A 12,057-nucleotide genomic window follows, 5' to 3' on the forward strand; every position below is an offset into this window, starting at 1 on the left:
GTCAGCCTGGAAAATCACCCCAGGTGCCCCCGTTCCCTTCTTGCTGCCGTGTGGAGCCATGGCAGCATGCGACCGTGGCTCTCCCCATCCAAGGGGACAGCTCGGGGACATTTCCCAGTGACTCCAGCATCCCTCCAGTTTGGGGTCATTCAGCAATAACCCTCCAGGAGGGCTGCGGGGGGATGAGGGGAGCTGTCCCCCTCCATCCTGCGTGCCACCTCCATGCGCTGGGACCAGACGGCGGCATCCGCCACCGGATGAGCGGCCGTGCCCGACCCCAGTCGTGTGGCTGGGAGCTTGGCCCCATCGCGGCGGCTCCTGCCAGCAAGCAGCAGCGTGGGCTGATGGCTCCCGCGCTCCCAATGCCCCGCCAGCCCGTCCCGAGCCCCCGCGCAGCCCAACGGGATGATCCAGGCACACCGAGACTTTGCAGAAGGATTTATTGGCAGCGCCCGCGGCGGAACCCAGGTCCTGCAGCGGAGCCCAGCGTCCGCGGCAGAGCCCGGCGCCCGCAGCCTCAGCGGTAGAAGAGCAGCACGGCGGCCTCCAGGATCTCCCGCGACGTGCTCCAGCCCATGTGGGTCCCGTAGCCGTTCCAGGCGTAGGCGGGGAAGTCTCCGCACTGCTGCGGGCTCGCCTCGGGGAAGAACCCGCCGCCCCCGATGCAGTGCTGGGTGGGAGGGAAACATGGCACCATCACCCACAGCTTGTGCTGCCTGCAGGGTGCCGGCACCCATTGCACCCCAGAACCACCCCCGATGCAGTGCTGGGGGGACGCAGCAGCGGCATCACCCATGGCTCATGCCGGCTGCAGGGTGCTGGCACCTGTTGCACCCCAAAACTGCCCCCGATGCACTGTTGGGGGACGGGGCGGTGGCATCACCTGCGGCTCGCGTCAGCTGCAGGGTGCTGGCACCCGTTGCACCCCAAAACCACCCCCAATGCAGTGCTGGGGGGACATGGCAGTGGCGTCACCCACAGCTCGCGCCGGCTGCGGGGTGCCGGCACCGTTGCACCGCAGCCCCGGCCCGCCGCGTGCTCACGTGCTCGGTGTTGCAGCCGGTGACTTTCATGCCGGGGCACAGAGCCATCGCCGCCTTCTCGTTGTTGAAGACGCGGAACTGGAGGAAGCCGGGGATGAACTCCCCTGGCGCAGAGGAGCCGGTGAGGAGCCGGGGCCGCGGGCACGAGCCGCCCCCATGGGCACGAGCCGAGCCGCCCCACCGGCGCGCACTCACTTTGCCCGTAGGGCGAGTAGTATCTGGAGGCGACCTCGGGCGAGCCGATGTCGTAGACGACGGGCACGGCGGGGCCGTTGTCGGACGGGCACTGCCCGGCGCCGTACCGCACGGGGTATTTCTGGCAGGGCGGGAGGCGATGCCGGGTGTGGGCAGGGGCGCCGGAGCAGCCCGCGGGCACCGCGGAGGCTCGGCATGGGGAGGCGCCGGCGCGGGGCCGGGCCGGGTGCCGGTACCTGGTAGAGGCGGAGCAGGTTGCCGCCCTCGGTGGCGAGGAAGCCGCTCTGGGTGCGGTAGCGCAGCAGGGCCCGCTGGGGCCACTCGGCCAGGGGCGCCCGGTTGGGCACGTGCCACACGGACAGGTCCCTGGCGCTGAGGTCGTAGTACCCCGGGTTCTGCGGGAGGGCGGCACCGCTGGGATGGGATGGGACGGGGCCATCGCCACCGCCGCTGCCCGAGACGCCCCGCCGTGCCGTGCCGTGCCGTGTCCTGCCGGCAGCGACTGGCCGCGGGCGCCCACCTTGTAGTCGTCGCTGGTGGCGCCCACGGCGGAGCCGAAGGTGCAGTTGTTGGCCCAGCTGCCGTCGCCCTCGGGCCAGAGAGGGCTGCTGCCCTGCTGGCTGGACCAGCGGTCGCCGGCGGTGCACTTGCCGTGGGCGTTGTTCTCGTGCACGCTGGCCACCAGCGTCCAGCCGCCCCCCGCCGTGCTCATGTCGCAGAAGGTCTGGTAGGTCTCGCCGTCGGCGGTGCGCAGGGTGTAGAGCCCGTCTGCGGGGCGCAGGGCCGGGGCAGCCGGTGCCGGTGCTGGGTGCTGCTGCCGCCCCGGGAGCCGCCCGCCGCCCCCCGGCGCCATCGGCCACCTGCCCCCGGCACCGGCCACCCCCTGCTGGCCCTGGCCACCCCCTGCCAGCACTAGCCACCCCTGCTGACACGAGCCATCCCCGCCGGCACTAGCCACCCCCCGCCAGTGCTGGCCCCAGGGTGCCCAGAGCCCTGCCAGCACCGGGCCAGAGCCGAGGCCTCCCGGAGCCCCCGGGATGGGACTCCCGGTGCTGGCAGAGCCCCGGGGCCACTGGGCCAGGCTGGGTCGGGCTCCCCGGCCGTGTCACCGGGCAGCGTGGCCGGTGGCCCCGGGGACCCAGCTCAGCGATGGGACGGGGAGCCGTGGGGTGGAGGCCACAGGGCTCCCGGTGCAGCCCCGGCACCGCTCACCTTTGGCCGCCCTGTGGGTGGCTTTGATGTCCTTGCAGCTGCGGGGCAGGGTGGCGTTGAGGGTGCCCAGGTCCCCGGGGACGCCCTGGCAGGAGCAGCTCGTGTCCTCCCACTCGTCCAGCACGGTGCGGAGGGCCCGCTTGAGCTCGGTCGTGCTGCTGGGACCCGCTGCGTGTGGACGGCACCGTCGTGACCCGCACTGCCACCGCCACCACCACGGGCAGGCGGCAACGCGCCCGGCTTGGGGCCTCTCAGGCACCGCGTGTGTCCAGGCAGGGTCCCAAAATCAGCGCCCGGCACCGCTGTGTCCCCAGAGCCCTGCGCTGCCCCCTTCCCCTCCTGCCCCGTTTCCCCACGTGCCCCTCATTCCCTGCACGGCCTGATCCTGTGTGCCCGGATCACCCATGCACCCGACTGCCCGTGCACCCCGATTCACCGTGCACCCCAATCTGCCATGCACCCCAATCCTGCATGCTCCCCGACTGCCCACGCACCCCCACTGCCCATGCACCTCATCCCCGATCCTCCATGCACCCCCATCTGCCCTGCACCCCAATTCCTCACGCTCCCTGACTGCCCATGCAGCCCGATGCCCTGTGCACCCCTTCCCCATGCACCCTGACACCCCCACACCCCAATTCCTCATGGGCCCTGATCCCCCCAACACCCCCATTCCCTGCGCACCCCGATCCCCTGCATAGCCCGATGCCCTGCACACCCAGGTCCCCCGGGCACCCCAATCCCATGCACACCCCGCTTCCCCCAACACGCCATGCACCTCAGTCCCCCATGCAGCTCAGTCCTCTGCACACCCCATCCCCGCACGCCCCAACCCCCCTGCGCACCCCAACCCCCTGCGCACCCCGACCCCCCGCGCACCCCGGCCCCGCAGCCCTGGTTCCCGGGAGCCCCTCACCGCAGCTGGGCAGCGCAGGGGGCGGCAGCAGCAGCAGCAGCAGCAGCAGCGGCAGCGGCAGCAGGGCGGCGAGCGGCTCCATGGGGCGCTGGCAGAGCAGCGCTGCGGTCGGTGGCGGCTGCCGCAGACACCGGGGCTCGGCCGGGGCAGCCGCGGCCCTCGCCCAGCCCGGCCCCACCAGCCCCTTGCAGAGCCCCCGGGCGCTGGAGCCCCAGGGCCAAAGCCGCGGCCTCGGGGGCATCAGCAGTGCGGGAGTGGGGAGAGGCTGGCGGGAGCGCCGGGGTAGCACAGGGGTGGGGGTGCTGGTGTGGGACCCACCGGCTTGGGATGGGGAGCGATGGGGGCAATAGGGAGGTATGGGGGCGATGGGGAACGATGGAGAGGGATGGGGGCAATGAGGAGTGATGGGGAGTGATGGAGATTGATGGGATCAATGGAGATGGATGGGGAGGGATGGGGGCAATGGGGAGGGATGGGGAGGGATGGGGGGCGATGGAGAGTGATGGCGATCAATGGGAGTGATGGCGATCGATGGGATCAATGGGATCGATGGGGAATGATGGGGAGGGATGGGGGCAATGAGGAGTGATGGGGAGAGATGGAGATTGATGGGAGCAATGGGGAGTGATGGAGAGGGATGGGGACTGTGGGGACAGATGGGGAACAGTTGGGAGTGATGGGGGTGATGAGAGCAATGGGAAGGATGGTGGCGATGGGGAAGGATGGAGAGGGATGGAAAGAGATGGGAAAGGCACTGGGAAGAGCTGGGGAGGGCAGGGGGCACAGGGAGCAGGGGGCAGCACCAGGCACCCTGCGGAGATCTGCGTCCCGTGGCAGGAGGACGCGGTGCCCTGGGTGACGGCAGCAGCGGGATGTTGAGGATGGGTGCAGGGAACATCTTGGGCCAGGGACCGGGGTGCCCTGGGACCTGCCTGCGGGGTGCTGAGGTCTCCAGCCCCGGGACCTGCCCCAACCCGACCCCCCCATGGGGCTGCAGACGCTGTTTGCCCTGGGCCCAACTCACCGGCGCGGAGGCTCTCGAGGCCGGACCCAGCACCCACAGCTGGTGGCGCAGGCAGAGCAGCAGCCTGGTGGGCTCTGCCCATGGCTTTAAATACCACCAGCGGCTTGGGATGAGCAAACACCAACCCGGAGCTGCCCGCACCCACCAGGATGGACAGGGCTGCTCTTAAACGCCCAACTGTTCCAACCCCTGGTCTTGGCTGATCCTGAATCACCCGGATGCGGGGACCAGGGCTGCTGCCCGGCGTTGAGCTGTGTTTGCACAGAACCAAGCCGTTGGCGTCACCATTGTAGTGAGATTTGTTGCCGGCAGGTGGAAATAATGCGGCTTTGTCCCGGCCTGATGACAGGCCGTTTCTCCAGAACTCGGGGCAGCAAGCCAACGTCTCGCTCCATCGGGCTGCGTCCGGCTACGTGCTCCGCCAAGCGAGCAGGGTCGTCCCCGCGCAGGCAGGTCGCCCTGGTGTCCCCGCGCTCGGCTCCTGCCTGCATCCCGCCGAGCAGCCTGTGCCGGGCGGGTTTTCCATTGCCCGGAGCAGGACATGGGGAAAGGGGGATGCTTAAATCCCACTTGGGGTTGTTGTTTTGCCCCTTTCGGAAGGGCAGGATGCCGAGCGGCAGTTTCCCAACGCAGTCGCGCACGCGGGGTCGAAGCATCCAGCTTCCCTCCGGCCCAGGCGACATCAGGTCCCAGCACCCAGCCCGGTTTCCCAACCGCTCGGGAAGGTGTTACGCCACCGCCGGTGCTCGCACCAGGCTGCAACCGCGGGCGTCAGCCCGTCGTTGCGTTGCAAAGATTTCGGCATTGCCACAGAGGGGGAAATCGTGACCCCCCCCCGCGAGCCGGCCACATGCTCTGCCTTGCCCCACTCTCCGTTTCGCCTACGGTGAACGCGGCAGCTTTATTGCCGACCCCGCCGCCGCTCCTCCGACCCGCGGCAGCCTCCTCGCCGCCGCCGGCATCCCGCAGCCGGCAGCGCTCCTTTTCCCGGCTTCCTGCTGCTTGAGGACAGCGATATAAATCCAGCTGTGCCGCACCGGGCGGGCGGGAGGTCGAGGACGGCCGCGTCCCCGGCGCACCGGTGTCACCTCCCAGCTTTCTCCCCGCCAGGACGCCTGGGTCCCGCGCAGCTCACGGCCGGGGCACGTTCTCGTAGCTGTCGCTCGGCAGTCGGCCGGGCGCCGCTGCCGCAGCACCGCGGAAGGGGCCAGGCAGCACCGCGTAGGTGACGGGTGGCTCCTGCGGGAGAGATGCGCTGAGACCGGCCCCACGGCAGCTCGGGAGCCGGCGGGGGGCTGGGACCGGTGCGGCTACCTGCTCCACCGGGGAGGGTCGCGCGGGGCCGTCTGCAAGAGAAGCGGTGAGCGGTCAGGCCGGGCGGCTGTCGGCACAGCGCCGGTGCCGTTTGCCACGGCTCAAGGGATGCGGCTTCGGATTGGAACCGGGGAGGGGGGAGCCCGGCGCGGCTGCACTCACCCTTGTCCCTTCTCTTGATGGTGACGGTGGAGTAGAGCACGTCCCCCGCGCCTGGCGCCCTGGGACACACTGGGGAGAGAAGCCAGGTCCCGTCGCCGGGTCGGATCCACCGCCCCAAACCCAAGCAGCCTCCGGCGGCAGCCGAAATGGGGCAGGTGTCCCCCGCGCTGGCACCCCGCTGCCCCCCCAGTGCCGCGCTTTGGGGTCGCGGTGGCCCCGGGGGCAGCGCCAGGGGCTGCGGTGCCTGTGAGGGCCACATGCTGCCCGGCCCCGGGACTCACCGTTGCTGTACTCGGGCTCCGGCGTGGCCGAGTCCTCGCCGGCGAGGCCTGGCGGAGCCGAGGAGCCGGGATGCGCCGCAGGGATCCTGGGGAGAGAAGGGCTCAGGGGTGCCTGGGAGAGGAGGGGATGCTCGGGACGCACGGAGGAAAAGGGGCTTCATGACCTGGCAGGGTCGGGACCCCAAACCCATCCCCAGCCCGAGGACCCGGGCTGGACCCAGTTCCCAGCCCCTTGATCCCTCTCCGGACCGGACTCACCTTCCCCGGCCCTTCGCGCCGGCGGCCCCTGCAAAGCAAGCGGGAGAAGGGGCCGTGAGGGTTGTGACCGTGCCCCGGGGCCAGGGCACGGTCACCCCCCCTGAGCACGAGTGGGGAGGTTCCACGAGCCACCCAGGACCCCAAGCCGAGGGCTCGGCCTCTTCCCCCCCCCCCCCCCGGCACCCCAGGGAGCAGGTACCTGCACGGCGCCGGCGCCGGAGGTGCCACCCCAGGGCCGCGATGACAGCGAGCAGCACCAGGAGGGACGCGCTCGCCCCTGCGGCCACGACGATGTAGGGCTGGACTGCGGATGGAGACGACACGAGCCTGGATCAGCGCAGCCCCCCGCTCGGGGACAAAGCCGGTGGCACAAGCAGCCGCCACCCCCAATGGTGGCCGGGAGCCGGATTCTGCATCCAGCCAGCCCCTGCGGACCCTCGCGCTGCCCCCAACCAGTCCGGCCCTGGTACCTGTCACCGAGAGGGCCAGGACCTGGCTGTGAGCCTTGAAGACCCGCTGGGGGTTGAGCTGGTTGCTGGCCACGCACTGGTAGGTCCCGGCGTGGGCCGACTCCACGGATTCCAGGGCCAGCAGCGGCCCCGAGGCCGTGTCCAGCTGGTGCCCGTTGTGCAGCCAGGCGAAGGCCACCGGCGCGGTCCCCTCCTGCACCGAGCAGCTCAGGTTGAGGCTTTCCCCGGCCGTCACCGCCGGCTCTGTCCCCTGCACGGCGATGGTGGCCCCGGCCACCGGCACTGCGAGCGCCAGGGAGACGGCTCAGAGGATGCTCCGGATGCGGGGTCAGGCCAGCGGCTGTGACCGTCCCCAGCACCAGTGGGGATGGAGGGGACCTGGCGATGGGGCCCCCCCGGGGCTGCGGCCACCTGTGGGGACCCTTCCCCGTGGCACAGTGGCCCCTTCACCCTGGCACCCCGGGCTCCATCCCTCATCCCCCGGCACCAGCGCTAGCCCGTGGGACCCCACGCACCCATGACGGTGACATGCACCCCCGTGCTGCGGGCCACGGCCAGCCCGTTGGAGGCCACGCAGTGGTACTGGCCGCCGTCGCTGGGCCGGGCCGCGGCGATCTCGTAGCGGGGGCTGCTCGCCAGGGCCCGCGCCCGGCCCTGCCGGTGCCAGGAGAAGGAGATGGGCCCCGTGCCCGCCGCCACCGAGCAGCTCAGCACCAGGCGCTCGCCCTGCACCAGCTGCCCCCCGAGGGGCTGCACCTCCAGGGCCACCCCGGAGACGGGCACTCCTGCGGAGAGGAGAGGGCAAGGGCTGCGGTGAGGGGTGCCGTCACCCGGGGAGGGATGCAGCGACCCCACCAAGGGATGCAGCACCCCGAGGAGAGATGCCCAAACCGCGGAGGGATGCAATGAACTGGGGAGCAATGCAACAACCCGGAGAGGGATGGACTGAACTGGAGAAGGATGCAACAACCCCACCAAAGGATGCAGCGACCTGGGGAAGAATGTGGCGACCTGGGCAAGGATGCAGCAAACTCCACCCAGGGATGCAGTGACCCGGGGAAGAATGCGACGACCCGGGCAAGGATGCAGCAAACTCCACCCAGGGATGCAGTGACCCGGGGAAGAATGCGACGACCTGGGCAAGGATGCAGCAAACTCCACCCAGGGATGCAGTGACCCGGGGAAGAATGCGACGACCCGGGCAAGGATGCAGCAAACTCCACCCAGGGATGCAGTGACCCAGGGAAGAATGCGGCGACCCGGGCAAGGATGCAGCAAACTCCACCCAGGGATGCAGTGACCCGGGGAAGAATGCGACGACCCAGGCAAGGATGCAGCAAACTCCACCCAGGGATGCAGTGACCCGGGTAGGCATGCACTGAACTGCGGATGGATGCAGTGAACCGAGGAGGGATGCAGTGACCCCCACCCAGGGATGCAGTGACCCAAGGAGGGCAGTAGCAACCTGGGGAGGGATGCAGTGACCTGGGAGGGATGCAAGGGATAGAGTGACCCAGCGAGGGATGCAGGGACCCAACGAGGGATGCAGGGACCTGGCGAGGGATGCATCCCCACACCTCACGCACACTCACGTCGCACAGCGATGACTATCGGGGCGCTGCGCTTCCGTACGCTCGCCGTTTCCGTCTGCACCTCGCAGGAGTACGCCCCGGAGTCGGCCAACCCGACTGCCTGCACCTGGTAATTGGGAGAGTCCTCGGGGCCTGCCAGGATGGCGTCGTCTTGGTAGAAGAGGTGCCGGAGGGTGATGTAGGGCCGGAGGGGGCTGAGGCGGGTGACACAGCTCAGGGTGAGGTTGCTTCCTTCCAGGGGCTCGGCGGAGCTGCCCACGCTCAGCACTGGGGCCGAGAAGAGCTCTGGAAAGGAGCCGGCGTCATCACCACAGCCCAGCGCATCTGTTCCTTGCAAAAGGCTGGAGGGTTTCCGGGGGTCCCCACTGCCGATGGCAATTCCTCACCTTGCACAGTCACCAACACCTCCTCGGACTTCTTCCAAGAAGGTAAAAAGTGGCGGACGGTGGCCGTGCAGTGATAGCGGCCGCTGTCGCTGGTCTGCACGGCCTGAAGCAGCAGCTCTGCCTGCTTCGGCTCCCGGGTGATGTCGGCTCTGCCGCGCCAAAAGCGCACCTGGCTCATGTCGCGGTTGCCCCAGGCCCGGCAGCGCAGCGGCAGCAGGTCGCCCTCGAGCACCGCCAGCGCCGGTACCTGCAGCACCAGCCAGTCTGGGAGAGACGGCGGGTGACATCGCACCAGGGACAGCAGAGGCACCCAAGCGCCCCGGCCCGCCGCCGTGGGGCACCCATGCAGGGGCGCCCGTGGGTGCCAGGGCTCGCCCCGGCTGCCGGTGCTCACCGTTGGAGAAGGCCAGGCTGATGGGGTGGCTTAGCTCCGAGCCGGGGCTCTGGCACTGGTAGCTGTTGCTCCTGGGCTTTTCCATGGAGACCAGCAGCTGGTTGGATTCGGTCTTGTGCCAGAAGTCGCCGTTGACATACCAGGCGATGGGGCCACGGGGCGCCGCGGGGGGTCCCTGGCACGTCAGCATCACCGTCTCCTCCACGAACACCGGGCTCCAGGGGGGGTCCAGGGTGAGCTGGGCCGGTTGGGCAGCTGCGGGCCACGGAGCAGGCGTCAGCGCGGTGGGGCCCCCCCCGTGCCCGGATGCCAGGGTCCCGTGCGGGGAGGCCACATCCTGCCACTGCCGGATGCTTGGGGAGCACCCGGGGGGTTGGGGGCCTCCTGCCCTGCAGAGCACCCAAGGCGGGGGGCTGGCACCCCAATAGCGGCAGCACGGGGGGGGGGGGCAGCGGGCTGCACCCGTGGTAGCCCATGCGCGCTGACACTCACCGGTGAGGCCGAAGGCTTGAGCTGCAAGGGAGAAGGGAGACATGCTGGGGAGCCACCGCCGTGCAGCTGGGTGTCCCCCAGCCCCACAACCGTCCCAGCCCCATGGTGCCTGTCCCCACGGCCCCGGCCCTACAGCTACTGCAGCCCCACGGTGCCTGTCCCGATGTCCCCAGCCCCACAACCATCCCAGCCCCATGGTGCCTGTCCCCATGGCCCCAGCCCCACAATCACCCCAGCCCCACAGTGCCTGTCCCCATGGCCCCAGCCCCACAGCCACCCCAGCCCCATGGTGCCTGTCCTCATGGCCCCATCCCACATGTCCCAATGTCCCCAGCCCCATGGCCACCCCAGCCCCATATCCCCAGCCCCATCATGCCCTTCCCCATGTCCCCAGGTCCGTGCCCCCCCCCCAGCCCCACGGTGTCCATCCCCACGTCCCCCTGTCCCCAGCCTCCCGGCACCAGTCCCCAGCGCCCCCAGCACCACGTCCCCACGCGAGCCCAACCAGCCTGGAGCACCATCTCCTGGCCCTGCTTTTCCTGAATTTGGGATGAAATTTCTCCAAATCGGAACAATCTGGGCCGGATGGGCCAAATCCAGCCCAGGCTCAAAGCCTCCCTGCCTCTGCCTCCTGCCGGGGCAGGCACAGAGCTGCCGGTGCCTTTTTCCCCTGCCGCGGCTATTTCCCATTTGGTGCCGGGAGCCGGGTGCCCCCTGGCCCCTCCGGCCCCGCTTCTCCCCGGCTCCCTCCACCCCCTGGGCGCTGATTCCTCCACAAGGCCGAGCTCGACCCGGCTATCGGCACATCTCGCTGCCTTCCTCGAGCGCCACCGCCTCCGCTCGGCTCCAGCGGCTCGTCGTGCCTCCAGGAAAGTGGGAGAGGAGGCTCCGGGGAGAGCCCGGAGAAAGCCCAATAAACTTCCAATAAACTTCCCGAGAAAGCCCAGCGGCTGGCAGGGGAGCCGGCAAGAGCCGTGGCAGCTGATGTCGCCACTCCGACCCGACCCTGGTTCTGAATCGTGCTCCGAGCAGGCAGCGAAAGCCCCTCTCTGAGGCCCGGGAGGAGAGACGGGCGGCCGGCGCAGCAAGCGGAGCGCGGTGGGAGAGGAGGGGGCTCCCGGGAGCGCCGCGGCAGAGCCGGCCTGCGCCCACGCTGCACTCCCGCTTGCATCCTCCTCGCCGCTTTTGCACCCGAGCCCTGGCTCTGCTGGGTGGGTGGCATGTCCCACGGCACGGGGAACACGGGCCAGGCTGGCAAACCTTGCCCGGGAGATGAGGACGGCGGAGACAGAGCGTGCTCGCCGCGATGGCGGCGCTGGGGACCCCAACCGGAGCGGTGCGGTGGCGAGGAACGGGCACAGGGATTCCCACCCGGGCTCCCTGCTTTAGCGCCCGCTGCCTCCTCTCCTCCCGGGGCGGCTCCCGCCCTCTGGCCCCGGTCCCGCTGGGAAGGGCAGGACTTACCCCAGAGGAGCACAGCCACGCTCCTCACCATCCCGGCCGGGTCTCACTCGCGTGGCGAGCAGCTGACACAGAGCAACCTCCCCTTTGCATAACTGCTATTTGGAGAAAAGGGGAAGGAAATGGCTTGCGCTTCCCCCCCAGAGCATTTCCCCCCTCCTCAAAGGCCGGGACAACACAGCCGCTGGCACCCAGGGGCTCAGGACGGGCGCTTCTGGGTGCTGGGTGCCTGCCGGCACCCAACCGGTGCGGAGATGTGGTTGGCAGCGGCAGGGGGCCAGGTGCTGGGGTCTGCCCGCCTGTGGCCAGCACAGAGCCAAGGGGCAACGGGTGCCGAGTGCAGGACTGAGTCCGACATCGGGCTCGGAGCCGCTAACCCCCTCCCCGGGCCGGGCAGCCGGGCGAAACAGTCTCTGAGTGATGCAGAACTTCTTCGAAAAGCTTCCAGCACCGGCTCTGCTGGGCCGCGCGTGGCGAGCGCAGCACATCCTGGGTCGCACATGTGCGTGCTACGCCTGTGTCCGCAGATGCTTTGATTAGCAAATGATCTGGGGAGAGCTGAAGCGAGCTGCGTCTGATTTCCCGCAAACGGTGAACACGAGGGAGAAACCGCCGGGGCTGTGAATCCCCAGGCTCCTCTTCCGCAGGTGTCCGCGGCCGCCCCGGGGGAATGGTCACCCCGTGGGACGCGGGTGCGTGGGCAGAGGGACTGATCACGCTGCTGGAGGGGTCGCCGCGGTCTCTTTTTCTTTGCGCAGCTCGTTCCCGCGGCGGGGACGTTTGCAGCACTGGAGCATTCGCAGGGCGGATCGTTGTGCAGAGCAGGTTTATTGGAAGCAGCCCGCTCGCCCCCTCGC

At 69.7% G+C, this 12,057-nt stretch overlaps 2 protein-coding genes across 4 annotated transcripts; both read right to left on the reverse strand.

Annotated features, from left to right (window-relative positions):
* Positions 1 to 468: 468 nt before the first annotated feature.
* Positions 469 to 3,448, reverse strand: LOC136994597 (intelectin-like protein). Its single transcript, XM_067313162.1, has 7 exons — positions 3,367 to 3,448; positions 2,451 to 2,618; positions 1,759 to 2,006; positions 1,475 to 1,633; positions 1,239 to 1,359; positions 1,044 to 1,147; positions 469 to 670 (listed from the first exon to the last, which is right to left on the reverse strand). The coding sequence occupies exons 1-7, from the start codon at positions 3,446 to 3,448 to the stop codon at positions 518 to 520; spliced, it is 1,035 nt and encodes a 344-aa protein (XP_067169263.1). The 3' UTR covers positions 469 to 517.
* A 1,832-nt stretch (positions 3,449 to 5,280) lies between these two features.
* LOC106486883 (Fc receptor-like protein 3) lies at positions 5,281 to 11,259 on the reverse strand. Of its 3 annotated transcripts, none has more exons than XM_067313552.1 (13): positions 11,204 to 11,259; positions 9,740 to 9,760; positions 9,248 to 9,502; positions 8,854 to 9,100; positions 8,468 to 8,752; positions 7,391 to 7,660; positions 6,876 to 7,157; positions 6,605 to 6,709; positions 6,406 to 6,433; positions 6,148 to 6,233; positions 5,867 to 5,935; positions 5,705 to 5,736; positions 5,281 to 5,629 (listed from the first exon to the last, which is right to left on the reverse strand). In XM_067313552.1, the coding sequence occupies exons 1-13, from the start codon at positions 11,232 to 11,234 to the stop codon at positions 5,475 to 5,477; spliced, it is 1,866 nt and encodes a 621-aa protein (XP_067169653.1). In that variant the 5' UTR covers positions 11,235 to 11,259; the 3' UTR covers positions 5,281 to 5,474. The 3 variants fall into 3 exon arrangements, with proteins under 3 accessions (XP_067169653.1, XP_067169655.1, XP_067169654.1); XM_067313554.1 differs by having other exon boundaries at positions 6,876 to 7,068; positions 8,854 to 9,117; XM_067313553.1 differs by having other exon boundaries at positions 8,854 to 9,117.
* Between the last annotated feature and the right edge of the window lie 798 nt (positions 11,260 to 12,057).

Source organism: Apteryx mantelli, chromosome 31, assembly GCF_036417845.1.
Source record: "Apteryx mantelli isolate bAptMan1 chromosome 31, bAptMan1.hap1, whole genome shotgun sequence".
Taxonomy (NCBI): Eukaryota; Metazoa; Chordata; class Aves; order Apterygiformes; family Apterygidae; genus Apteryx; species Apteryx mantelli.